The sequence below is a fragment of the Salmo salar genome, chromosome 18 (assembly GCF_965601325.2).
Source record: "Salmo salar chromosome 18, fSalSal1, whole genome shotgun sequence".
Taxonomy (NCBI): domain Eukaryota; kingdom Metazoa; phylum Chordata; class Actinopteri; order Salmoniformes; family Salmonidae; genus Salmo; species Salmo salar.
The window spans coordinates 87,301,042-87,328,846 of record NC_138308.1 but is presented as its reverse complement, the minus strand read 5'-3'; the positions used below and the strand labels follow the sequence as shown (position 1 = coordinate 87,328,846).

The following is a 27,805-nucleotide window of genomic DNA, read 5'->3' as shown; positions in this document are numbered from 1 at the left end:
TTTTCCACCACTGCCAAATATTGCCTCTTCCTCAAATTATGAAAAACCATCCTATTCCTCAATTTAAATCTTTTCACATTGTACGTGACATAAATATTCAACTTTCATTCATCTCTTCCTTGCCCTGTGTTTGTTTATTCTTATCAACTTTGTCTATCATTGTCGGTTGCCACTATTGCCGCCTAATCTTGTTGAATTACCACTTGTGTTGTCCTTGATGATTTTCTTAAATTCTATGTGGAGGCGTCACCGGCTGGAGCAGCCTTATGTATGCATTTTTAAAAATTGTCTAATAAATTCAATAAATGCTTTTTAAAAGAAAGTCAATTATGTTCCATCCGACTTCTGCTCAAAACACACTAAAAAAAATAAAAATAAAAAAAACATGATACCTATCAACAATGTGCTTTCAGTTACTAAAAGAAAGAGGGAAATATGAAGTAGTACCACTGAAGAATATGTGCTTCCCCGGTCAAAAGTGATGCACTATAAAGGGGCATAGGCTACCATTTGGGATCCAAAGTTGTTTGTAGCCTACATGGTCCAACCCATATGACGTCAACATGAACTGGTAAGATAGTTTTTATTTGAATCAAAATATGAAACATAATCATCACTGCCCTCAAAACACCATGAACAATAAGCATTAGCAACATGTTTATTTTTTTTTTACTGACGAGAGAGAGGAACAAAAAACAAGAACTTAAGTAAAGAAGCTAGAATAACCACTTGTTTCCACTCCAATCGTCTGTTTGGGGGGCTCCTGCGTCGATAAGGTGATACATCTGTTGAGAGAAACAGAGAGAGAGAGAGAGAGTCTCCCAAGTCCAAATAAAATGTATTTTAAATTTTTTTTAAAATACACAGTTTCACTGTCAGAGAATAGCAGACATGGTTTACATCCCAAAAGGAACCCTATTACCTATACCTTGTACTGCATTTGATCCAAGGCCCATAAGGCTATGGTCAAAAGTAGTACACTACATAGGGAACAGTGTGCCATTTAGGACACACTCTTAGACTTGGCCTCTGTCAACCACAAGGAAACAACCATGAACATGAAAATTAAAACTAGGGGGTCAAGGGAGAAAAACAGAAAGAGGGCAGAAAACACATGGGGAGAAAATATAAAAATGCCCTCCTGACTTATAGTAGTAAAGTCTCTGGATGTCGTTGTCAAGAGGAAAAAATGTTCCTTTGAAATGTAACACTTTTTTCCTTTCTTTCAGTCACTAGCTTGTTAACCATAGCTCGTTAGAACCATCCCTCACTTCCTCGTTAGAATCTGCTGCTTCTTCGCTAAGAATCCTCAGAGGGCGTGGCGTCACAGCGAGAGCTTGCAGTGACACAGTTCTTTGTACATGAGTCTTCTCAGTTTGGGCATATCCTGCTGGCCGAAGCTGAACGGCTGCCCCAGGGCCAGAGTCTTGCAGTACTGGAAGGAACACAGAGAGAGAGGTTAGAAATAGTGCAGGGTTTCCCAAACTCTGTCCCAGGCCCTGCCTGGGTGCAGGTTTTGTTTTTTGCCCCAGCACTACACAGCTTATTCAAATAATCAAAGCTTGATGAGTTGGTTATTTGAATCAGCTGTGTAGTGCTAGGGGGAAAAAAAAAAAAGTGCACCCAGGGGTGTCCTGAGGACAGAGTTTGGGAAACAAAAGCCCCCAAAGCAGTGTCCAGGCCTTCTGGCACCAAATTGTCCCAGCTAGCCATCAGAGGGCAAGGTTAAGCAGTTATCATATCAAACCTATTAAATCCTAGTGTTTTGGATCTTTGTTATTTCTATATTCTTATTTTAAAAAATGTAGTTCTGTCCTTAAGCTGTTCTTGTCTATTAGTGTTCTGTATTATGGCATGTTTCATGTGGACCCCAGGAAGAGTGGCTGCTGCATTTGCAAAAGCTAATGGTGATCCTAATACAATCCTGATTTAAAGGAGTGTCTAGGTCTTGGGGCTAGGGCTTGATTTGGAATTCAGCTCAAGAGTGTGACGTACATGGACAGCTATGAACCATGGCTCTAGATCCAAGTATGAACATCTAGGATTATAATTAGGACCCACCTGAAGAACGAACGCTCCGCAGTCACTGTCATTGTTCTGGCGACCAACATTCTGAAACACACATCGAAATGTTTTGGTAAAACACAACATATTTCACGACACAGTCAAACAATCATCTGGATGTTAATTCCTGAGAAATCTTGACATACCATTTTGAAATAGCCTTTCCACCCTGTGAGGAAATCTCTCTGGTCTTTCTTGACAGCCTCCGCCTGCAGGTACTTTGCAATATGCTGAGGAGGTGGTGGAAAAGAGCAGATCATTTATAGAGACCAGTTCCTGAAGTCGGCTGATGCTGTCCGCAACTTCACATTTGACTGCTTTAACACTGGCTCCTAAATATAAAATAATACCTAACGCCCAAAATGAGTACTGTCAACTATTTCAGTCCCACTTCGAAACACAGATAAAGACTAAATCAATATAGATGATTTTTAGGACTTGTTCTAATCTGAAAGACATGAGTGGTAGTCAGGCACTCACCTTTGGGCAGCGTCGGTTAAGTGTGCGTTGGGAATCGAAGTAGGTGATGGCCCTACGGGGGATGTCAACGCTGACCAAGGACCAGTGGACCTCCAGGTGGATGGGGATCAACAGCAGGTCCTTCTGGAATATGTCCACCTGATAGAGTAGAGTGAGAGCATTATGATGAATAACAACACGTAATATGTGCTAGTTTCATCCGAGGGGGGAAGAGAGAAAGGGTTGAAGTGAAAGTGTTGTCTGTCTTGGTTTGCTCTTGGGGGTGTGTGTGTGTGTGTGCGTGTGTGTTAAGGCTTGGGTTTCTGTTCGGCGTTTTAACAAAACACATTTGTAAAGACGACTACACACTAGTACAATCAGTGCAAATCAACGTGCGGTAGGAAACAACGCTACGGCAGATGGCAAAAGTTGAAATATTTTAACTCTGGCGGCAAGTCCTATCTACCGTGGCGGCTGACGGTATTTACCATCATGCTCTAATAGAAAACAATGAAATCCGGTTTACTGTCTAGCTTGTACCGTCTAAACGCACCATTAGGGTTAGCTAAAATGACATCAAAAGCCGAATTCCTTCTAGCCAAATCAGGAGAAAGCGTGAACGCAGTTCCCCCACTACCGTAAATTATGCCGTTGAGATTCACATTTGGGGAATTCGCAGGGGTCAACACAAAAACTGGAGTGCAATGGCTGCGCCTGGGTTAACCTGCCAGGTAAGTACACTGAAAAAAATATATATAAAAAACACAAGATACATACATTTCAAAGATTTTAGTGAGTTACAGTTCATAAGGAAATCAGTCAATGGAAATCAATTCATTAGGCACTAATCTATGGATTTCACATGACTGGGAATACAGATATGCATCGGTTGGTCACATAAAAAAGTAATGTAGGGGCGTGGATCAGAAAACCAGTGACCACCATTTCCCTCATGCAGTGCAACACATCTCCTTCGCTTAGAGTTGATCAGGCTAGGCTGTTGATTGTTGGCTGTGGAATGTTGTCCACTCTTCAATGACTGTGTGAAGTTGCTGGATATTGGCGGGAACTGGATCACGCTGTCGTACACGTCAACCCAGGGCATCCCAAACATGCTTAATGGGTGCCATGCCTGGTGAGTATGCAGGCCATGGAAGAACTGGGACATTTTCAGCTTCCAGGAATTGTGTACAGATCCTTGCGACATGGGGCCGTGCATCATCATGCTGAAACATGAGGTGATGGCTGCGAATGAATGGCACAACAATGGGCCTCAAGATCTCCTCACAGTATGTCTGTGCATTCAAATTGCCTTCGATAAAATGCAAATTGTGTTCTCCATAGCTTATGCCCGCCCATACCATAACCCCACTATGGTGCACTCTGTTCACTATGTTGCAAACTGCTCCCCCACACATGGTCTTCAGTTGTGAGGCCGGTTGGACGTACTGCCAAATTCACCAAAACGACATTGGAGGCGGCTTATGGTAGAGAAATTAACATTCAATTCTCTGGCAACAGCTCTGGTGGACATTCCAACAGTCAGCATGCCAATTGCACCTCCCTCAAAACTTGGAGACATCTGTCACACTGTATTGTGTGACAAAAGTGCACATTTAGAGTGGCCTTTTAATGTCCCCAGCACAAGGTGCACCTGTGTAATGATCATGCGGTTTAATCAGCTTCTTCATATACCACACCTGTCAGGTGGATGGATTAACTTGGCAAAGGAGAAACACTAACTAACAGGGATGTAAACACATTTGTGCACAAAATAAGAGAAAAGGTTTTTGTGTGTATTGAACATTTCTGGGATATAATTCAGCTCATGAAACATGGGACCAATACTTTAATGTCGCGTTTATAATTTTGTTCAGTATATTTTTGTTCAGTGAGGTACGCTACAATTTCAATGTAAAATGGATTGACAAAGGATCATGAAAAGCCAGCGTAAAAGGGGAAAAGAAAACATTTATGGGATGAATAGGGTTTCTTACGTTCTTTGTCCATCGTTTGACTCCATCGTAGCCTTTCGTCCTCAACTTGTCGTAAAAGAAACTGTTGAAGAAGTGAACCTGAGAGGGAGAAAGACGGATGGTACAGGTATTCTCATTCACTGAATATAGTGCATTCAGAAAGTATTAATACCCCTCGACTTAATCCACGTTGTATTTATTTTCTCACCCATCTACCACAATACTCCATAATGACAAAGTGAAAGTGTTATTGAAATCTTCGCAAATGTAGTGAGAATGAAATACAAAAGTCTAATTTACATACAGTACAAGTCAAAAGTTTGAACACACACACACTCAAGGATTTCCTTATTTTTAATATTTTCTACATTGTAGAATAGTGAAGACATCAAAACTAGGAAATAACACATGGAATCTTGTAGTAACCAAAGTGTTAAATCAAAATATATTTTATAATTGAGATTCTTCAAAGTAGCCACCCTTTGCCTTGACAGCTTTGCACACTCTTGGCATTCTCTCAACCAGCTTCACCTGGAATGCTTTTCCAACAGTCTTGAAGGAGTTCCCACATATGCTGAGCACTTGGTGGCTGCTTTTCCTTCGCTCTGCGGTCCAACTCATCTCAAACCATCTCAATTGGAACCAAAATCTCAAATGTGGACCAAAAGGACAGATTTTCACCGGTCTAATGTCAACTGCTTGTGTTTCTTGGCCCAAGCAAGTCACTTCTTCTTATTGGTGTGGTTTCTTTGCAGCAATTCACCCCTGAAGGATTGATTCACACAGTCTCATCTGAACAGTTGATCTTGAGATGTGTTACTTGAACTCCGTGAAGCATTTGTTTGGGCTGCAATCCGAGGTGCAGTTAATTCTAATGAACTCATCCTCTGCAGCAGAGGCAACTCTGGTTCTTCCTTTCCTGTGGCGGTCCTTATGAGAGCCAGTTTCATTATCGCACTAGATGGTTTTTGCGACTGCACTTGAAGAAACGTTCAAAGTTCTTAAATGTCTGGATTGACCGACCATGTCTTAAAGTAAATGGACTGTCGTTTCTCTTTGCTTATTTGAGCTGTTCTTGCCATAATATGGACTTGGTCTTTTACCAAATATGGCTATGTTCTGTATACCACCCCTACTTTGTCACAACACAACTGATAGGCTGAAATGCATTAAGAAGGAAAGAAATTCCAGAAATTAACAAAGCACACCTGTTAATTGAAATGCATTCCAGGTGACTACCTCATGAAGCTGGTTGAGAGAATGCAAGCGTGCAAAACTGTCATCAAGGCAAAGGGTGGCTACTTTGAAGAACCTGATTTTTTAAAAATATGCTTAACACTTTTCTGGTTGTGATGTCTTCACTACTATTCTACAACATAGAAAATTCTAAAAAATAAATTAAAACCTTGGAACGAGTAGGTGTGTCCAAACTTTTGACTGGTACTATAAGTATTCACACCCCTTTGCTATGACACTCCAAATTGAGCTCAGGGGCATCCAATTCCCTTTTATCATCCTTGCAATGTCACTACAACTTGAAAGTCTACCTGTGGCCAATTCAAATTGTTTAGACATGATTTAGAAAGAAACACACCTGTCTATATAAGGTCCCACAGTTGACAGTGCATGTCAGAGCAGAAATTATACCATGAAGTCCAAGAAACTGTCCATAGATCTTCGGGATACAATTGTGATGAGGCATCTGGGGAAGGGTATAAAACTATTTCTAGAGTGTTGTAAGTTTCCAAGAGCACAGTGGTCTCCTTCACTGGGAAAGTTAAAAAAATAAAAAAATAAAAAAATAAATGGACCTAGCCACACTAAAGATGGCCATCCGACCAAACGTGCAAGAATGACCTTGGTCAGGGAGGTGACCAAGAACTAAATTACCATTGATTGTAGATCTAGAGAGTTTTAGAGTTCCTTGGCTCAGTAGGAAAACCATCTATACAGCACTTCACCAATCTGGGATTTATGGGAGAATGGCAAGACTGAAGCCACTCCTGAGAAAAAGCCACATGACAGCAAGCCTGGAGTTTGCATAAAGGCACGTGAAAGAAAAAAAAGAGTGTGGTCTGAAGAGACAAAAAAGTGAAACTCTTTGGCCTGAATGCAGAGCAAAACCCGCCACAACTCATCACCAATCTAACACAATCCCTCCCATGAAGCATGGTGGTGGCCAATGTTCCCTCTAAGCTGCCACAGAAGAAATAGACTTAGTATGCAAGAGATTTTGTTATAGACAGAATGCATCGAAGTAGGATTCCATTGCATTGACTCAGCCCAACTAAGCGCCTACTTTACACAGACCGCTGCGGAATAACCGTTCAGAGCTGCAGTATCCCTATATGCAAATAGACCATTGCCATATATAGATCTGTGCCATTTATTTGAACTGGACTGTGTTTACAGCATGAGCGGTGGTGAGTGACACGCTTGTTTTGAGATCAAAGCGAAAGCTGCATTTAGCCACGTGTGCACAGTTCATATCCTTTGCTAGTTAGTGAGTTATTAGCTCAGTCAGATCATTTGTAGTCAGCAACATTTCTAGACATCTTTGAAAAGCTAGTCAGGTGAAGAGCTTTTTTTGTCTTAAAGGGGCAGTGTTGTATTTTGAGACAGGCTTGAATAAGCCAGGTAGCTAATAGGCAGAGGGTAGCATAATTTGCCTGATTCCCTGTTATAACGGTATGGGAATAATAATGCATTTTATTTTGTAAAGTGGTTTCTTGCATCAAACACCATTTTCAGTCACCTTGTCTGAAGGACAAGTGGATGAGCAGGTTAATGTCAAGCACTGCATGACTTTTTCAAAAGTCTCATGGAATGTAAGTCTACATTGAACACCACACATTGGCTGCTACTGTAGGCTGAATGATAGAACAGATATTTCCATGTATAAATTTGATGGGATGCATTTTCTCCATTGTTTTTGTAGGCCTACATTATGATCTGGTAGGCCTACATTATGATCAAATAGCCAAAGTAGCCTACTTGACTACTGTAACTTAAAGCGGGTGAAGCCTGTGTTCACAGTAAACACGCGCTGGAAGTTGCACAGAAGTTTGCGCTCAGCAGACCTGAAATTTGCTCAGTACTGGAAGAAAATTGAGGGAACATTGGTGGCAGCATCATGCTATGGGGAAGCTTTTGAGCGGCAGGGACTGGGAGACTGGTAAGGATGGAGGGAACAATGAATGGAGTCAAATACAGGCAAATCCTTGTGGAGAACCTGCTTCAGAGTGTAAATGACAGACTGGGGGCGAAGATTTACATTCCAACAGGACACTGACCAAAAGCAACACTAGAATGGCTTCAGAACAAGAATGTGAAAGTCCTTGAATGGCCCAGCCAAAACCCAGACTTGAATCCCGGTGAAAATCTGTGGAGACTTGAAGATTGCTGTTCACCGCCGCTCCCCATCTAACTTAAAGCTTGAGAAAATCTGCAAGGAAGAATGGGAGAAAATCCCCACATCCAGATGTGCAAAGCTGATACAGACACATCCAACACGACTCAAAGTTGTAAACGCCACCAAAGGTGCATCTACAAAGTGAATACTTATGCAAATGTGGTAATTCATTGAAAATGAAGTATAGCACTATCAAAACATGTTTTCACTGTCATCATGCGGTATTGTGTGTAGATGGGTAAAAATAAATCTAGTTAAACAATTTTGAATTCTGGCCTTAACAAAATGTGGAAAAAGTCAGGGGGTATGAATACTTACTGAAGGCACTGTATATGGTTTTTCTGTGGGGGGGGGGAACATTATGGATTTTGTGGAAGTATGTTGTAAATGTTTTCCTACCTTCTCAGGCACCGAGTCCATCACAAGGTCACCATACATGTTCATGACCTGAAGAAACATTTTATCACCACAATGTCTTGCTTTTAAACTCTTTAAAGGCCCAGTGCTGTCAAACATGATGTTCCTGTGCTCTATCTACACACACACTTACAGTTTGGAATAATTCTGTAAAATGTTGAAAATGTTACTACCCTTCTAGTGTAAAAGCGGCTTGAGGGATTTTATTCTACTTTTTTTTTTTTTAAAGAATCTCTGTGGGATGGAGTTTTGGCCTACCTGGTGACATCACCAGGCAGTAAATTCATTAATAGATCAATATGAGAGTTCCAAACATCTCTGCCAACAGCTAGTTTTCAGTTTTCCCCTCCCCACTCAGACCACTCCCAGACAGTCGTAGCAAAATTCTTGCTTGAGAAATTGCTATTTGTTTCTTTGACTATTTTAATCGAAAAACGATCACAGTAACCATGTTTCCATCCACAGTTCTAATATGCAAGTGAAGTTATACTGTATATAAAAAATATAAAAAATAATCACAACAGCTGTGATGGAAACGCAGACATAATTTGTTAGTTCGACATAGTGGGATCTTTTTGTGACGGTAAAATTAATTATGCGAGAAATGGCGGGGTAAATGCCTTTATGGGCAAATATAGATTATAATAACCATCATATAGAAGTAAACTTGGAGTCACACGATGATATGGTATGTGTGGTCCTCCCACTGTCCATGTTATCCTGGGATCCTTGGGATGTCCCTATCCCATTGAAGTTGAAATACATTTTAAAAATTGTAAAAGGGACACTTCTGGATTTGGGCAATGAGGCCCTTTATCTACTCACCCAAAGTCAGATGAACTCTTGGATACAATTTGTATGTCTTGGTGTCCACAATGAAGGAAGTTTCATGAACCAGTTATAACTAGCGTTAGCGCAATGACTGGCAGTCTAGGTTATCTGCTAGCACGCAGATGCCATAGACCTCCAGTCATTGCGATAACATTATTTAGCAATTAAACTAGTTAGCGTAAATACAAAAATGGTATCCACGAGTTCATCAGACTCTGGGGAAGTAGAAAAAGGGCCTCATTACCAACATTATGAACTATCCCTTTAAGGTAAGGGTTAAGGTTAGGTTGGAGATGAAGGTTAGGGTTTAGAGTCAGGATGTCCCAAGGATTCCGAATAGCACTGACCTTCCTTGCACTACGACTAGAAAAACCATGCATTTTGTTAAGATACAGATTAAATAAATTAAGAACTTCACAGGGTGGTGATAGCCAGCGGTGATGAGCGTGATGCTCTTAAATTTTTTTTTTTTTTTGAAATAAATAAAAATGCTTGGCTACCATTTGACAAAAAAAATATTCTTGCTCTTATCCATAATAATCTCATCATGTAGACCAGGGTTTTCCCAAACTCTGTCCTGGGGCCCCCCCTTGGTGCACGTTTTGGATTTGACCTAGCACTACACAGCTGATTAAAATAATCAAAGCTTGATGAGTTGGTTATTTTGTGTAGTGCTTGGGCAAAAACAAAAATGTGTACCCAGGGGGGTCCCCGGGACCGAGTTTGGGAAGACAAGTCTACCCATACAGCATTCTGAGCTGTTAGTTATAGAGTGCATGTGCCATGACCAAAATAGGCACATATGCTATTTAACACAAAGGTAGAGTTGAAAATACAATGGAAACACATCGAACTTTCGATTTTTATTCGGTACAATTTTTGGGGGATAAAAAGTACATTTTCAACAAGTCCATTTGGTGGAAACACACCACTGGTAAGAACATTTGCATATTTTCTTAATGCGAATACTCAAAAATCTGCATAAAAATCTGACGCTAATTGGATGGAAACCTAACCAGTAAATACATACACCAACCAGAAGCCATGGATTACAGGCAACAACCGCATGGCACTAAAGGGTAGAGCTGCCGCTTCAAGGAGCAGGATTATAACCCGGAAACTACATCATCCAACAAACAGGCAATACAGGACTAAGATTGAATCGTATTACACCGGCTCCAACGCTCGTCAGATGTGGCAGGGCCTGCAAACTATTACAGACTACAAAGGGAAGCACAGCCGCGAGCTGCCCAGTTACACGAGACTACCAGACAAACTAAATTACTTCTATGCTCGCGTCGAGGCAAGCAACACTGAAACACGCATGAGAGCATCAACTGTTCCGGACGACTGTGTGATCACACTCTCTGAAGCCTACGTGTGTAAGACCTTTAAACAGGTCAACATACACAAGGCTGCGGGGCCAGACAGATTACCAGGATATTTGCTCCGGGAATGTGCTAACCAACTGGCAGGTGTCTTCACTGACATTTTCAGCCTGTCTCTGACAGAGTCTGTAATACCAACATGTTTCAAGCAGACCATCATAGTCCCTGTGCCCAAGAACACAGAGGTAACCTGCATAAATGACTACCGATCCGTAGCACTCACGTCTGTAGCCATGAAGTGCTTTGAAAGGCTGGTCATGGCTCATCAATTCCATTATCCCAGAAACCCTAGACCTACTCTAATTTGCATATCGCCCCAACAGATCCACAGCCGATGCAATCTCTATTGCACTCCACACCGCCCTTTCCCACCTGGACAAAAAAGGAACACCTATGTGAGAATGCTATTTATTGACCACAGCCCAGCGTTCAACACCATAGTGCCCTCAAAGCGCATCACTAAGCTAAGGACCCTGGGACTAAGCACCTCCCTCTGTAACTGGATCCTGGACTTCCTGACGGGCCGCCCCCAGGTGGTAAGGGCAGGTAACAACACATCCGACACGCTGATCCTCAACACGGGAGCCCCTTAGGGCATGTACTCCATATTCACTCATGACTGCATAGCCAGGCACGACTCCAACACCATCATTAAGTTTGCCGATGACAACAGAGGTAGGCCTGATCACCGAGAAAGATGACAGCCTATAGGGAGGAGGACAGAACCGGGCCGTGTGGTGACAGGACAACAACCTCTTCCTCAATGTAACCAAGACAAAGGAGATGATTGTGGACTACAGGAAAAAGAGGACTGAGCACGGCCCCGTTCTCATCGACGGGGCTGTAGTGGAGCAGGTTGAGAGCTTCAAGTTCCTTGGTGTCCACATCACCAACAAACTATCATGGTCCAAACACACCAAGACAGTTGTGAAGAGGGCACGACAAAGCCTCTTCCCTCTCAGGAGTGTGGAAAGATTTGGCATGGGTCCTCAGCTCCTAAAAACGTTCTACAACTGCACCACCGAGAGCATCCTGACTGGTTGCATAACTGCCTGGTATTTCAACTGCTCGGCCTCCGACCGCAAAGCACTACAGAGGGTAGTGCGTACGGACCAGTACATCACTGGGGCCAAGCTTCCTGCCATCCAGGACCTCTTTACCAGGCGGTGTCAGAGGAAGGCCCTAAATATGGTCAAAGCCTCCAGCCACCCTAGTCATACTAAAACATGAAACGCCCGTGCTCAGGTCTGTTCAACGCTGGTCCAACCAAAAGGATTTGGTGAGCGAGTTTATTAGCAAGTGCATCGGTGATGTTGTACCCACAGCGACTAATAAAACCTTTCCCAACCAGAAACCGTGGATTGATGGCAGCATTCGCGCAAAACTGAAAGCGCGAACCACCACTTAATCAGGGCAAGGCGACCTGAAACATGACCCAATACAAACAGTGTAGCTATTCCCTCTGCAAGGCAATCAAACAAGCTAAGCTTCAGTATAGAGACAAAGTAGAGTCACAAGTCAACGGCTCAGACAAGAGAGGCATGTGGCAGGGTCTACAGTCAATCATGGACTACAAAAAGAAAACCAGACCTGTCGCAGACCACGATGTCTTGCTCCCAGACAAACTAAACAACTTCTTTGCTCACTTTGAGGACAATACAGTGCCACCGACACGGCCCGCTACCAAAACCTGCAGGCTCTCCTTCACTGCAGCCAACATGACTAAAACATTTAAACTTGTGAACCCTCACAAGGCTGCCGGCCCAGACGGCATCCCTAGCCGCGTCCACAGAGCATGCGCAGACCAGCTGGCTGGTGTTTACACGTACATATTCAATCAATCTTGATCCCAGTCTGCTGTTCCCACATGTTCCAAAGAAAGCTAAAGTAACTGAGCTAAATGACTATCGCCCCGTAGCATTCACTTCCGTCATCATGAAGTGCTTTGAGAGACTAGTCACCTTCACCCTACCTGACACCCTAGACCCACTCCAATTTGCTTACCTCCCCAATAAGTCCACAGACGACGCAATCACACTGCCCTAACCCATTTGGACAAGAGGAATACCTATGTAAGAATGCTGTTCATAGACTACAGCTCAGCATTTAACACCATAGTACCCTCCAAACTCGTCATTAAGCTCGAGACCCTGGGTCTCGACCCCGCCCTGTGCAACTGGGTCCTGGACTTCCTGACAGGCTGCCCCCAGGTGGTGAGGGTAGGAAAAAAAATCACCCCGCTGATCCTCAACACTGTGGTAGGCTTGATTACCAACAACGATGAGATGGCTTACAGGGAGGAGGTGAGGGCCCTTGGAGTGTGGTGTCAGGAAAATAACCTCACACTCAATATCAACAAATCAAAGGAGATGATCGTGGACTTCAGGAAACAGCAGCCCCCTATCCACATCGACGGGACAGTAGTGGAGAAGGTGGAAAGTTTTAAGTTCACGGACAAACTGAAATGGTCCACCCACACAGACAGCACGGTGAAGAAGGCGCAGCAGCGCCTCTTCAGCCTCCATCAAAAACACTCAAACTTCTACAGATGCACAATCGAGAGCATCCTGTCGGGCTGTATCACCGCCTGGTACGGCAACAGCACCGCCCAAAACCATAAGGCTCTTCAGAGGGTAGTGAGTTCTGCACAACGCATCACCGGGGGCAAACTACCTGACCTCCAGAACAGCAATACCACCCGATGTCACAGGAAGGACAAACAGATCATCAAGGACAACAACCACCCGAGCCACTGCCTGTTCACCCCGCTATCATTCAGAAGGCGAGGTCAGTACAGGTGCATCAAAGCTGGGACCGAGAGACTGAAAAACAGCTTCTATCTCAAGGCCATCAGACTGTTAAACAGCCATCACTAACATTGAGTGGCTGCTACCAACATACTGACTCATCTCACGCCACTTTTATAATAAAAAATTGGATGTAATAAATGTATCACTACCCACTTTAAAACAATGCCACTTTATATGAAGTTTACATACCCTACATTACTCATCTCATTTTACCTTTATTTAACCAGGTAGGCTAGTTGAGAACAAGTTCTCATTTGCAACAACGACCTGGCCAAGATAAAGCAAAGAAGTTCGACACATAGAACACCACAGAGTTACACATGGAATAAACCAACAAACAATCAACAATACAGTAGAAAAATCTATATACAGCATGTGCAAATGAAGTAGGATAAGATAAGTAAAGCAATAAATAGGCCATAGAGGCAAAATAATTACAATTTAGCATTAACACTGGAGTGATAGACGTGCAGATGATGATGTGCAAGTAGAGATACTGGGGTGCAAAAGAGCAAAAAGATAACAAAAAGATAACAGGGCTCCGGGCAGCCGAGCGGAAATGGAGGAAAACTTGCCTCCCTGCGGACCTGGCATCCTTTCACTCCCTCCTCTCTACATTTTCCTCTTCTGTCTCTGCTGCTAAAGCCACTTTCTACCACTCTAAATTCCAAGCATCTGCCTCTAACCCTAGGAAGCTCTTTGCCACCTTCTCCTCCCCTAGGAAGCTCTTTGCCACCTTCTCCTCCCTCCTGAATCCCCCCCCCCCCCTTCTCCCTCTCTGCGGATGACTTCGTCAACCATTTTGAAAAGAAGGTCGACGACATCCGATCCTCGTTTGCTAAGTCAAGCGACACCGCTGGTCCTGCTCACACTGCCCTACCCTGTGCTTTGACCTCTTTCTCCCCTCTTTCTCCAGATGAAATCTCGCGTCTTGTGACGGCCGGCCGCCCAACAACCTGCCCGCTTGACCCTATCCCCTCCTCTCTTCTCCTGACCATTTCCGGAGACCTTCTCCCTTACCTCACCTCGCTCATCAACTCATCCTTGACCGCTGGCTACGTCCCTTCCGTCTTCAAGAGAGCGAGAGTTGCACCCCTTCTGAAAAAACCTACACTCGAGCCCTCCGATGTCAACAACTACAGACCAGTATCCCTTCTTTCTTTTCTCTCCAAAACTCTTGAACGTGCCGTCCTTGGCCAGCTCTCCTGCTATCTCTCTCAGAATGACCTTCTTGATCCAAATCAGTCAGGTTTCAAGACTGGTCATTCAACTGAGACTGCTCTTCTCTGTGTCACGGAGGCTCTCTGCACTGCTAAAGCTAACTCTCTCTCCTCTGCTCTCATCCTCCTAGACCTATGTGCTGCCTTTGATACTGTGAACCATCAGATCCTCCTCTCCACCCTCTCCGAGTTGGGCATCTCCGGCGCGGCCCACGCTTGGATTGCGTCCTACCTGACAGGTGGCTCCTACCAGGTGGCGTGGCGAGAATCTGTCTCCGCACCACGTGCTCTCACCACTGGTGTCCCCCAGGGCTCTGTTCTAGGCCCTCTCCTATTCTCGCTATACACCAAGTCACTTGGCTCTGTCATATCCTCACATGGTCTCTCCTATCATTGCTATGCAGACGACACACAATTAATCTTCTCCTTTCCCCCTTCCGATAACCAGGTGGCGAATCGCATCTCTGCATGTCTGGCAGACATATCAGTGTGGATGACGGATCACCACCTCAAGCTGAACCTCGGGAAGACGGAGCTGCTCTTCCTCCCGGGGAAGGACTGCCCGTTCCATGATCTCGCCATCACGGTTGACAACTCCATTGTGTCTTCCTCCCGGGGAAGGACTGCCCGTTCCATGATCTCGCCATCACGGTTGACAACTCCATTGTGTCCTCCTCCCAGAGTGCTAAGAACCTTGGCGTGACCCTGGACAACACCCTGTCGTTCTCTACTAACATCAAGGCGGTGACCCGATCCTGTAGGTTCATGCTCTACAACATTCGCAGAGTACGACCCTGCCTCACACAGGAAGCGGCGCAGGTCCTAATCCAGGCACTTGTCATCTCCCGTCTGGATTACTGCAACTCGCTGTTGGCTGGGCTCCCTGCCTGTGCCATTAAACCCCTACAACTCATCCAGAACGCCGCAGCCCGTCTGGTGTTCAACCTTCCCAAGTTCTCTCACGTCATCCCGCTCCTCCGCTCTCTCCACTGGCTTCCAGTTGAAGCTCGCATCCGCTACAAGACCATGGTGCTTGCCTACGGAGCTGTGAGGGGAACGGCACCTCCGTACCTTCAGGCTCTGATCAGGCCCTACACCCAAACAAGGGCACTGCGTTCATCCACCTCTGGCCTGCTCGCCTCCCTACCTCTGAGGAAGCACAGTTCCCGCTCAGCCCAGTCAAAACTGTTCGCTGCTCTGGCACCCCAATGGTGGAACAAGCTCCCTCACGACGCCAGGACAGCGGAGTCAATCACCACCTTCCGGAGACACCTGAAACCCCACCTCTTTAAGGAATACCTAGGATAGGATAAAGTAATCCTTCTAACCCCCCCCCCCCCCCCCCCCTTAAAAGATTTAGATGCACTATTGTAAAGTGGTTGTTCCACTGGATATCACAAGATGAATGCACCAATTTGTAAGTCGCTCTGGATAAGAGCGTCTGCTAAATGACTTAAATGTAATGTAAATGTAATAAATAACAATATAGAGATGAGGTAGTTGGGTAGGCTATTTACAGATTGGCTGTGTACAGGTACAGTGATCAGTAAGCTGCTCTGACAGCTGATGCTTAAAGTTAGAGAGGGAGATATGAGTCTCCAGCTTCAGTGATTTTTGCATCTCGTTCCAGTCATTGGCAGCAGAGAACTGTAAGGAAAGGCGGCCAAATGAGGTGTTGGCTTTGGGGATGACCAGTGAAATATACCTGCTGGAGCACATGCTACGGGTGGGTGTTGCTATGGTGACCAGTGAGCTGAGAGAAGGCAGGGCTTTACCTAGCAAAGACTTACAGATGACCTGGAGCCAGTGGGTTTGGCGACGAATATGAAGCGAGGGCCAGCCAACGAGAGCATACAGGTCACAGTGGTGGGTAGTATATGGGGTATTGGTGACAAAACGGATGGCACTGTGATAGACTACATCCAGTTTGCTGAGTAGAGCGTTGGAGGCTATTTTGTAATTGACATGGCCGAAGTCAAGGATCGGTAGCATAGTCCGTTTTACGAGGGTGTTTGACAGCATGAGTGAACGAGGCTTTGTTGCGAAATAGGAAGCCGATTCTAGATTTCATTTCGAATTGAAGATTTCTAATGTGAGACTGGAAGGCGAGTCTACAGTCTAACCAGTCACCTAGGTATTTGTAGTTGTCCACATATTGTAAGTTAGAACCGCCCAGAGTAGTGATGCTGGACGGGCGGGCAGCGATCGGTTGAAGAGCATGCATTTAGTTTTACTTGCATTTAAGAGCAGTTGGAGGCCACGGAAAGAGAGTTGTATGGCATTGAAGCTCATCTGGAGGTTAGTTAACACAGTTTACAATGAAGGGCCAGAGGTATACAGGATGGTGTTACCAGCAGCGAGAGCGACATCATTGATGTATACAGAGTAGAGTGTCGGCCCGAGAATTGAACCCTGTGGCACCCCCATAGAGACTGCCAGAGGTCCGGACAACAGGCCCTCCGATTTGACATACTGAACTCTATCGGAGAAGTAGTTGGTGAACCAAGCGAGGCAATCATTTGAGAAACCAAGGCTGTCGAGTCTGCCAATAAGAATGTGGTGATTGACAGAGTCAAAAGTCTTAGCCTGGTCGATGAATACGGCTGCACAGTAATGTCTCTTATCGATGGCGGTTATGATATCGTTTAGGATCTTGAGCGTGGCTGAGGTGCACCCATGACCAGCTCGGAAACCAGATTGCATAGCGGAGAAGGTACGGTGAGATTCTAAATGGTCAGTAATCTGTTTGTTAACTTGGCTTTCGAAGACCTTAGAAAGGCAGGGTAGGATAGATATAGGTCTGTAGCAGTCCCCCTTTGAAGAGGGGGATGACCGCGGCAGCTTTCCAATCTTTGGGAATCTCAGACAACACGAAAGAGAGGTTGAACAGGCTAGTAATAGGGGTTGCAATAATTTCGGCAGATAATTTTAGAAAGAGAGGGTCCAGATTGTCTAGCCCGTCTGATTTGTAGGGGCCCAGATTTTGCCGCTTTCAGAACATCAGCTATCTGGATTTGGGTGTAGGAGAAGTGGGGGAGGTTTGGGCGAGTTGCTGTGGGGAGCGCAGGGCTGTTGGGGTAGCCAGATGGAAAGCATGGCCAGCCGTAGAAAAATGCTTCTTGAAATTCTCAATTATTGTGGATTTATCGGTAGTGACAGTGTTTCCTATCCTCAGTGGAGTGGGCAGCTGGGAGGAGGTGCTCTTACTCTCCATGGACTTTACAGTGTCTCTGAACTTTGAGTTTGTACTACAGGATGCAAAATTCTGTTTGAAAAAGCTAGTCTTAGCTTTCCTAACTGCCTGTGTATATTGGTTCCCATCTTCCCTGAAAAGCTGCATATCATGGGGGCTATTCGATGCTAATGCAGAACGCCACAGGATGTTTTTGTGCTGGTCAAGTGCAGACAGGTCTGGAGTGAACCAAGGGCTATATCTGTTCCTGGTTCTAAATTCTTTGAATGGAGCATGCTTATTTAAGATGGTGAGGAAGGCACTTTTAAAGAATAACCAGGCATCCTCTACTAACGGAATGAGGTCAATGTCATTCCAGGATACCCCGGCCAGGTCGATTAGAAGTGTTTCACGGAGCGTTTGACAGTGATGAGGGGTGGTCGTTTGACCATAGACCCATTACGGATGCAGGCAATGAGGCAGTGATCGCTGAGATCTTGGTTGAAAACAGCAGCGGTGTATTTGGAGGGCGAGTTAGTTAGGATGATATCTATGAGGGTGCCCGTGTTTACAGATTTGGGGTTGTACCTGGTAGGTTCAATGATAATTTGTGTGAGATTGAGGGCATCAAACTTAGATTGTAGGATGGCCGGGGTGTTAAGCATGTCCCAGTTTAGGTCACCTAGCAGCACGAGCTCTGAAGATAGATGGGGTTAATCAATTCACATAGTGTCCAGGGCACAGCTGGGGGCAGAGGGTGGTCTATAGCAAGCGGCAACGGTGAGAGACTTGTTTCTGGAAAGGTGAATTTTTAGAAGTAGAAGCTGGAATTGTTTTGGTACAGACCTGGATAGTAAGACAGAAGTCTGCAGGCTCTCTCTGCAGTAGATTACAACATGGCCCCCTTTGGCAGTTCTATCTTGGCGGAAAATGTAAATGTGTATATACTGAACTCTAACATCTACTGCATCTTGCCTATGCCGTTCGGCCATCACTCATCCATATATTTTTATGTACATATTCTTATTCATTCTCTTACACTTCTGTGTATAAGGTAGTTGTGAAATTGTTAGATATTACTGTATGGTCGGAACTAGAAGCACAAGCATTTCGCTACACTCGCATTAACATCTGTTAACCATGTGTATGTGACAAATAAAATTTGATTCATAGACTGTTCTCTCTGCTACCGCACGGCAAGTGGTACCAGAACGCCAAGTCTTAGTCCAAAAGGCCTCTAAACAGCTTCTACCCCAAAGCCATAAGACTCCTGAACAGCTAATCAAATGGCTACCCAGACTATTTGCATTGCCTGCCCCCCAAATTTGCTGCTACACTATTAATTTATGCATAGTCACTTTAACTCTACCTACATGCACATATTACCTTGACTAACCTTTGCCCCCACACATTGTCTCTGTACCGGTACCCCGTATATAGCCTCGCTTCTGTTATTTTACTGCTGCTCTTTAATTATTTGTTACTCAATTATTTTTTACTTAAAACTTATTTTTCTTAAAACTGCATAGTTGGTTAAGGGCTTGTAAGTAAGCATTTCACTGTAAGGTCTACAGCTGTTGTATTCGGCGCATGTGACAAATACAATTTGAGGTACTTAAATTGTTACCAAGAAATGATTTGATATTGAGATAAAAATGGTTGCATTGGACCTTGGAAAAATAACACCTCTTTGCCAACAAGGCACAATCCTAACTTGACATGCAAACAAATAGAAATGTAGCATAAGTCATGCAAAGATGTCATTGCAAAGTATGCAAAACATATGCAAAAATTCAGGTGCAGATATTAAGTTAGAATCCAGTCTGTTGTATTTTGTCGGGGGGTCCCACCTTAGGGCATACAGTTGTGTTATTACTTGTTATAAGCATGCGACAGGCCTTATAATGCTTTATAGAATGTTTAGTACAGGGTCCCACCCACCTGGTCATTGAGCCAGTTCTGTCCGTACAGCGTGCTGAGATCATCCATGGTGAGGACATGACGCTTGTAGTTGACGCGGAACCCTCGCACCATGGCTGTGCCGGACGACCTCTGGTAGGACTGGATTAAGTGTTGCACCACCGCTTTCCTGTTTTACATGGAAACATCAGACGAGGAATATAAAACGTTCAAAACCTTTTCTGTATTATACTGGCCGCCTTTTTGTATTTTTTTGGAAATATGACATGGAAGTGAAGGATAACTTGAACCATAAAATACATACATACACACACAGTTGAAGTCAGACGTTTACATACACCTTAGCCAAATACATTTAAACTCAGTGAAAATTCCCTGTCTTTGGTCAATTAGGATCAACACTTTATTTTAAGAATGTGAAATGTCAGAATAATAGTAGAGAGAATGATTTCAGCTTTTATTTCTTTCATCACATTCCCATTGGGTCAGAAGTTTACATACACTCAATAAGTATTTGGTAGCATTGCCTTTAAATTGTTTAACTTGGGTCAAACGATTCGGGTAGCCTTCCACAAGCTTCCCACAATAGGTTGGATGAATTTTGGACCATTCCTCCTGACAGAGCTGGTGTAACTGAGTCAGGTTTGTAGGCCTCCTTGCTCGCACAAGCTTTTTCAGTTCTGCCCACACATTTCTATATGATTGAGGTCAGGGCTTTGTGATGGCCACTCCAATACCTTGACTTTGTTGTCCTTAAGCCATTTTGCTACAACTTTGGAAGTAGGCTTGGGTCCATTGTCCATCTGGAAGACCAAGCTTTAACTTCCTGACTGATGTCTTGAGATGTTTCTTCAATATATCCACAAAATGTTCCTTCATGATGCCATCTAAATTGTGAAGGGCACTAGTCCCTCCTGCAGCAAAGCACCCCCACAACATGATGCTGCCACCTCCGTGCTTCAGGGTTGGGATGGTGTTCTTTGGCTTGCAAGCCTCCCTCTTTTTCCTCCAAACATAATGATGGTCATTATGGCCAAACAGTTCTATTTTTGTTTCATCAGACCAGAGGACATTTCTCCAAAAAGTACAATCTTCGTCCCCATGTGCAGTTTTAAACCGTAGTCTGGCTTTTTCATGGCGGTTTTGGAGCAGTGGCTTCTTCCTTTCAGGTTATCATGATATAGGACTCATTTTACTGTGGATATAGATACTTCTGTCTCTGTTTCCTCCAGCATCTTCACAAGGTCCTTTGCCGTTGTTCTGGGATTGATTTGCACTTTTCGCACCAAAGTACGTTCATCTCTAGGAGACAACGCGTCTCCTTCCTGAGCGGTATGACGGCTGCGTGGTCCCATGGTGTTTATACTTGCGTACTATTGTTTGTACAGATGAACGTGGTACCTTCAGGCGTTTGGAAATTGCTCCAAAGGATGAACTAGACTTGTGGAGGACTACAATTTTTTCTGAGGTCTTGGCTGATTTCTTTTGATTTTCCCATGATGTCAAGCAAAGAAGCACTGAGTTTGAAGGTAGGCCTTGAAATACATCCACAGGTACACCTCCAATTGACTAAAATTATGTGAATTAGCCTGTCTGAAGCTTCTAAAGCCATGACATCACTTTCTGGAATTTTCCAAGCTGTTTAAAGGCACAGTCAACTTAGTGTATGTAAACTTCTGACCCACTGGAATTGTGATACAGTGAATTATCAATGAAATAATCTGTCTAAACAATTGTTGGAAAATGACTTGTGTCATGCACAAAGTAGATGTCCTAACCAATTTGCCAAAACTATAGTTTGTTAACAAGAAATTTGTGGAGTGGTTGAAAAACGAGTTAATGAGTCCAAACTAAGTATGTAAACTTCCGACTTCAACTGTGAGAGAGAGAGATATATATATATATATATATAGTGTTAAAAGTTTACACTTGGTAACAGCTGCGTCGTATGTACCAAGACGTTTTTCTACAACTATTCCCTCAGTTTCATTCCGTTTTCTTCTGTTTGGTGCCTAAACCCTAGTGATGAATGGACAGAACTGGCTCAAGGGCCAAGTTCATTTTATTTCACCTTTATTTAACCAGGTAGGCTAGTTAATAACAAGTTCTCATTTGCAACTGCGACCTGGCCAAGATAAAGCATAGCAATTTGACACATACAACAACACAGAGTTACACATGGAATAAACAAAACAGTCAATAATACAGTAGAAGGAAAAAAAAGATTTAAAAAAGTATATACAGTGAGTGCAAATGAGGTAAGATAAGGGAGTTAAGGTAATAAATAGGCCATGGTGGGGAAGTACTTACAATATAGCAATTAAACACTGGAATGGTGGATGTGCAGAAGATGAATGTGTATAGATACTGGGGTGCAAAGAAGCAAGATAAATAAATAAATACAGTATGGGAATGAGGTAGATAGATGGGCTGTTTACAGATGGGCTATGTACAGGTGCAGTGATCTGTGAGCTGCTCTGACAGCTGGTGCTTAAAGCTAGTGAGGGAGATATGAGTCTCAAGCTTCAGTGATTTTTGCAGTTCGTTCCAGTCATTGGCAGGAGAGAACTGGAAGGAAAGGCAACCAAAGGAGATATTGGCTTTGGGGGTGACCAGTGAGATATACCTGCTGGAGCGCGTGCTACGAGTGGGTGCTGCTATGGTGACCTGATACATGTGGCACCCCCATAGAGACTGCCAGAGGTCCGGACAACAGGCCCTCAGATTTGACATACTGAACTATCGGAGAAGTAGTTGGTGAACCAAGCGAGGCAATCATTTGAGAAACAAAGGCTGTCGAGTCTGCCAATAAGAATGTGGTGATTGACAGAGTCGAAAGCCTTGGCCAGGTCGATGAATACGGCTGCACAGTAATGTCTCTTATCGATGGCGGTTATGATGTCGTTTAGGACCTTGAGGGTGGCTGAGGTGCACCCATGACCAGCTCTGAAACCAGATTGCATAGCTGAGAAGGTACGGAGGGATTAGAAATGGACGGTAATCTTTTTGTTAACTTGGCTTTCGAAGACCTTAGAAAGACAGGGTAGGATAGATATAGGTCTGTAGCAGTTTGGGTCTAGAGTGTCACCCCCTTTGAAAAGACGGATGACCGTGGCAGATTTCCAATCTTTGGGAATCTCAGACGATACGAAAGAAAGCTTGAACATGTTAGTAATAGTGGGTGGGACCCTGTACTAAACACTCTACAAAGCATTATAATGCCTTACAGATGGTTTCAGTCACCATCTTCAGTTCATAAGATTTGTGCCTTGTCATAACACAAAGACTAACTTGATTCAACATACTCAGAACTTGGGTGATGCTGGTAACATGTTGGTGGTTTCCTTTCCCTTTGGTTAAAATAGCTTAACAGATAAGAAGAGGTAAAAATACCATATTTGGGAGTCTGAAATCATAGTATTAGAATCATTCAGATTCTATGTCTGAGTGCTGCGTAGAAGGAATGCATGACTACTCTCTGTAAGGATAGATTTATTTACATTCCACCTGGCCTCGGCCAAGAGAACCAGGCTTTTTAAGGCCAACATTTAAAAGGCTCCTTACCGATCCCAAGTAGACATCAGTTAGTATAAATATTAGGCTACATTGTGTTTCTTTTTTGGGTTGGTGTCGCTCTCTGTGTATGTGTCCCTGCACAGTATAGGAAATTATGTTTCATTGGGGTTTGTATGTGTGTACCATGAGTGAACGTGTCCATACGCAGGTGTGCGTGTATTGCTTTGCATGTATATGTATGTGTGTGGGTCAGACGGACCTGTGAGGCTGTGAGAAGTTGTCGTTGAAGATGTCCTGTAGTTTCTCCACCACGTCGTCAGCGTGGATGGGGATCAGACTGCCATACTTCTGGAGAGACTCGTCCAGGATCCCTGAGAGAATGGGAAAACAGAATGTTGGGAGAGTAATAGTGAATCACACAGACAGTAGAGGATTCTACTATGGGGGAAATGACACAGACAGTAGAGGATTCTACTATTGGGGGGAAATGACACAGACAGTAGAGGATTCTACTATGGGGGGGGGGAGAGAAATCCCAGACAGTAGAGGATTCTACATGACCTTCAGCAGCCAATCTCAGTCCTATAATCATATCCTGGTAGCAGGTGTGCAAAGAAACTATATCAATAGGAAAGAAGAACCTTAATATCTATTACTTTAACTGAGCATCAATTGACACCTGATGTAGATTTCACCGGAGTTGATGCAACACTTCCTTGAAGTGAACTGACCACCTGCACGGACTCTCCCTAGCTTAATACACTCGCCCCCCAATTCCCCCTTCCCCAAAGCATGTGTAAATATTGGACTATTATAAATTGAGCCTTACTGTATTATCCTTCAGCTAACATGTTTATTCTATTCTACGGAACCGTTTACTTTATGTTCATATTCTTATATTTTATTATTTCTTATTGTTGTTGCATTGTGGAGAAGGTACCTTCAAGTAAGCTTGTCATTGGACGATGTATACTGTACATACGACTAGTAAAACTTGGAACTTCCTTTTACATTTTCATCATAGGTTCGATATGTAAAATCATGGCTGCGGTCCAAACACTTAAAAGACACACCCTCGTCCACTTACCCCCCACCTTGTGCCCTTGCGGGAATCCCCATCTTGGAGGGCGGTCCAAATGATTAGCCAAGCAAGGGAAGTTTGCAACGTAAGCCACTCGACCCTCGTTTTTAGTCAGCTTTGCGAGTGTGCAATTATGTTCACTCCGGGGCCTGAAACTCCCCATAATTCAATTCACTACGATTGTGCATCCGCTAAGTCAGCGAAAACTTAAAAACAACATCAATGCAGAAGTCAACATAAGAGTGTAAGTAAAAACAAATAAGTTTGAAATTGTGCTACTAATGCACATGATGGCACAAACACGTCTCGCAAAAAGTAAATGTTTTTGTTTGGTTATCATTTGGAAATTGTAGAAATAAAAAAAATGTCCTTCATAAGTCCCAGCTAGGCAGGCTAACGTTAGTTAGCTAATTAATTTGCTAGCTATCATACAGTAGGCATATATGAATAATTATACATTTAATATAAGTAGACATGCACTCATAATTGACTGTAGCGCATATAAAGCACCCACAAGCTACCGGTGGCTGAAAACACAATCATCGCGAGATGAAAGAATGACGAAGTTCCGGGCCAAGGGTGGTCCATTTAAAAATCATTCCTTCCTCACCCTGCAAGTGTATACTCGTCAGACGTCATCAAAAGTGTCCACTTAATTTGAGGGCTGAGTGGATAGGGTGTGTCTAAGTGTTTGGACCGTAGCCCATGTCATCTAACAAGCTTCATTTCTCCAACTCTAACAAAATATGACATGAATTAATGTAAAGTGTATTTGCCAGAAATGTCTGCATAACATGTTTGTAAGAGTGTTTTAGTAATTTCATAATATAACCAATTTAACTAGAAAAGGTCATTTTCCTGAAGAACAATTATATGTTTTAGTTTACCATGCACGCAGCTCATGTGTTCTTCAGTGAGGGCGACCTCCACAGGTTTCTCTCGGACAATAGAGTAGGAAGCCTCTGGTTCCCCCAGAACTCCCATCTGGATGGACTGGTAGTCTCCTGAGTAACCATTCAACCGGTCGTCTGCAGGGATGACAACTTTAGTCAATTCAAATGTTATTCGTCACATGCTTGGTAAACAACAGGTGTAGATGAACAGTGAAATGCTTAGTTACGGGCCCTTCCCAACAACGCAGAGAGAATTGCTAACATTATGATGATTGTCATCTTACATCCTGGTTAGTATGAGCTTAAGAATAATTAAAACATTACGGCAATTATCGTGGAGATTGCACAGTTTAAGATTTGTAAAAATCAACGCACTCATTGTCAGACGCTTTAAGCAATACACTTGTTTTCCTCTCGTAAGTTAATGGTACCCGTTAATGTGTATAACATTTATGGAATGTTTATGTATGGCTCCATCTAAGTGTGTTGTTTATCGAAGAAACTGTCGACCCTTCAGTTTCTCAAAAACAACTCCCCATCTAGGGAGCTCACCTCGTTCAGATCCACTGAGCCTCTCGTCGTCTGACAGCGGGCTGAGGCCTAGGTCTGCTCCCCTCCTGTGCCGGTTGGCGTACTGACTGTACTGGGGCCACTTCCTCGCCCTCCTGTGCCCCAGAGTGCCGACCCACAGGGCCCGCTGACGCCAGGTCTTCCAATGCTGAGTAAGGCGGGACCGAAGGCCGGAATGGGAGCGGAGCTTCCGCCAGCGCCTTAGCCTGCGCTGCCGGAGCACATTGAGCCTGGACTGGATAGGGTTGATGGGAAAGTCCCTGGCTTTATTTTCGGCCTGGTTGTTGTCATTGTCGTCGTCATCATCCTCCAGTGGTGCTTGCAGCTGGTGATGATGATGATTCTGCTCTTGTAGGGATGTGGTGGGAACCATGTGTGGGACCTCCCATTCAACCTCAGCCTCCTCTCCATCTTCCTCCTCTTCTTCCTGCTCCTCTTCATCCCAGCCTTCACCTTCTTCGAAATCCACTTCTTCCTCCTCATCTTCTTCCTCATCCCCATCTTCCTCCATCTCCTCCCGTTCCAACTCCTCCATGTACTCAGCATCCCAGGCCTCCCTTTCTTTCTGGTCCAGTTTCAGGTGCATGGGGCTGGGCATCTGATGGGTGGAGGTGGGGTCCATCCCCAGGTGACCCCCAGAGATCCCTACACCACCACCTCCACTGTCTTCCTGACCCACAGCTAGGCCCAGCTCTCCCTGCCAGCGGTTCTGTGCTAGGCTGCTACCACTGTCCCTCATGGTCCACGGGCAACCCACGACCTGCGCCAGCTCGTCGCCTGTGGAACAAGTGAGGGGAGAGACAACGGAAGAATGGCACGACTGGTTAGTGGGATTTTTTGCAGTAGGTAAAGGTATTCTGGTACTAATAAGCAAATCTATATCAAATGAAGTGTCTCGCATGTGTGCATGCTTAATAACCTGCAACCCGATTTTTATTTCTGCAATTATTTGCCCAAATGTGTGTGTTGGATAGGTAAGCTGTCCATGTCACATAAGTAGTTGTCAACAGCTCAATATAAGTTCCAACAATTTGCATTGACTAATTTACATCCTTGGCCGTGAAAAGCCATACATGCAGTTAGGTGACATTACTGTAACTAATCATTATTGCTGTGAACTGGAAACAGAATGTGTAATTATTGCGCTAACTAGGCAGTGATGGTTTACACTCCTATTGAAGACGCAAAAAGAATACATATTTTACAAATTTGCATTACAGGACTGCTCATTAGGTAGTAAAACATCAGCTGGCAAGGTGGCTACAGCTGGCGTATGCAGCTAGTTTTTTAGCCATTAGCTGCTAAGCTAACTAGCTAACGTTAGCTAGCTAATGAGAAGATGGAAACATGTTTAGGTTGTTTCGACATGACCTACTTAAGCAAATTTTACGTTAACTATCAAACTATTTATATGTTACACCTTAGTGTGTTGCATACACAATGTAGAAGCAACTGCATTCGTGAAATAGCAAGTTAGCTACATAACAAATTAGGTGTAAAACGGTGCTGTTAGCAAGACTAGCTAGTTATGTCGCTGCTAACGCAAGCTAACTAGCCAACATAAAAAAAACAAAATACAGCCGGTCGGCCTAACGTATGTGTTTAGAGATAATGCTAACCCGTACTCACCGTTAAACTGCAGTTTTGTGCAAATGTATGACTTATATACAGTTAAGCGTTTGCGCAGTGTTTTAAATTATATTTGGGATCAAAACTGACACAAATGTTCTAGTAAACCTCATTCAATGAAGCAGACAGGTGTAGTTGAAGCAATCGTCAGTCACCCCCAGTTACTTTGATCCCTTTCCGGACTTCCGGTTTCAAGAAAATAACATCACTTTTAGTACAGATGATTTGCTGTTTTACGGCACTATGCACAATAAGGGACTTAACTTTAATTACATTTTGGACGTTTTAAAATGGGTTAAAAAGCAATAGCAGTTTACCAAGACGATTTTATTATAACAACCCTGCCGATTGACAACACAAAAGTGGTCGCGCTGCATATGCGTCATTTTTGACCTAGCGCCTTGACGTGACATCCGAGCAGAGCAGGGCAGTGTACAGGTAAGAAAT

At 43.9% G+C, this 27,805-nt stretch overlaps 1 protein-coding gene and 1 long non-coding RNA gene across 10 annotated transcripts in view; one reads left to right on the top strand and one right to left on the bottom strand.

The window, feature by feature from the left end:
* Positions 1 to 566: 566 nt before the first annotated feature.
* senp3b (SUMO specific peptidase 3b) lies at positions 567 to 27,638 on the bottom strand. 2 transcript variants are annotated; one of them, XR_001322224.3, is made up of 12 exons: positions 27,359 to 27,638; positions 25,712 to 26,506; positions 25,154 to 25,294; positions 23,445 to 23,556; positions 19,691 to 19,838; positions 8,311 to 8,358; positions 4,521 to 4,598; positions 2,545 to 2,682; positions 2,211 to 2,294; positions 2,062 to 2,112; positions 1,272 to 1,435; positions 567 to 785 (listed from the first exon to the last, which is right to left on the bottom strand). XR_001322224.3 is itself a non-coding variant. In XM_014156346.3 (11 exons), the coding sequence occupies exons 2-11, from the start codon at positions 26,466 to 26,468 to the stop codon at positions 1,325 to 1,327; spliced, it is 1,668 nt and encodes a 555-aa protein (XP_014011821.1). In that variant the 5' UTR covers positions 26,469 to 26,506; positions 27,359 to 27,636; the 3' UTR covers positions 567 to 1,324. The 2 variants fall into 2 exon arrangements, 1 of the variants encoding a protein (XP_014011821.1); XM_014156346.3 differs by having other exon boundaries at positions 567 to 1,435; positions 27,359 to 27,636.
* LOC106577907 (uncharacterized) overlaps positions 27,574 to 27,805 on the top strand; it is a 38,263-nt gene continuing 38,031 nt past the window's right edge. For all 8 annotated transcript variants that reach the window (XR_006760518.2, XR_006760522.2, XR_006760519.2 and 5 more), the window contains exon 1: positions 27,574 to 27,796. This is a non-coding gene — a long non-coding RNA (uncharacterized LOC106577907). The remainder of the gene's footprint in view (positions 27,797 to 27,805) is intronic.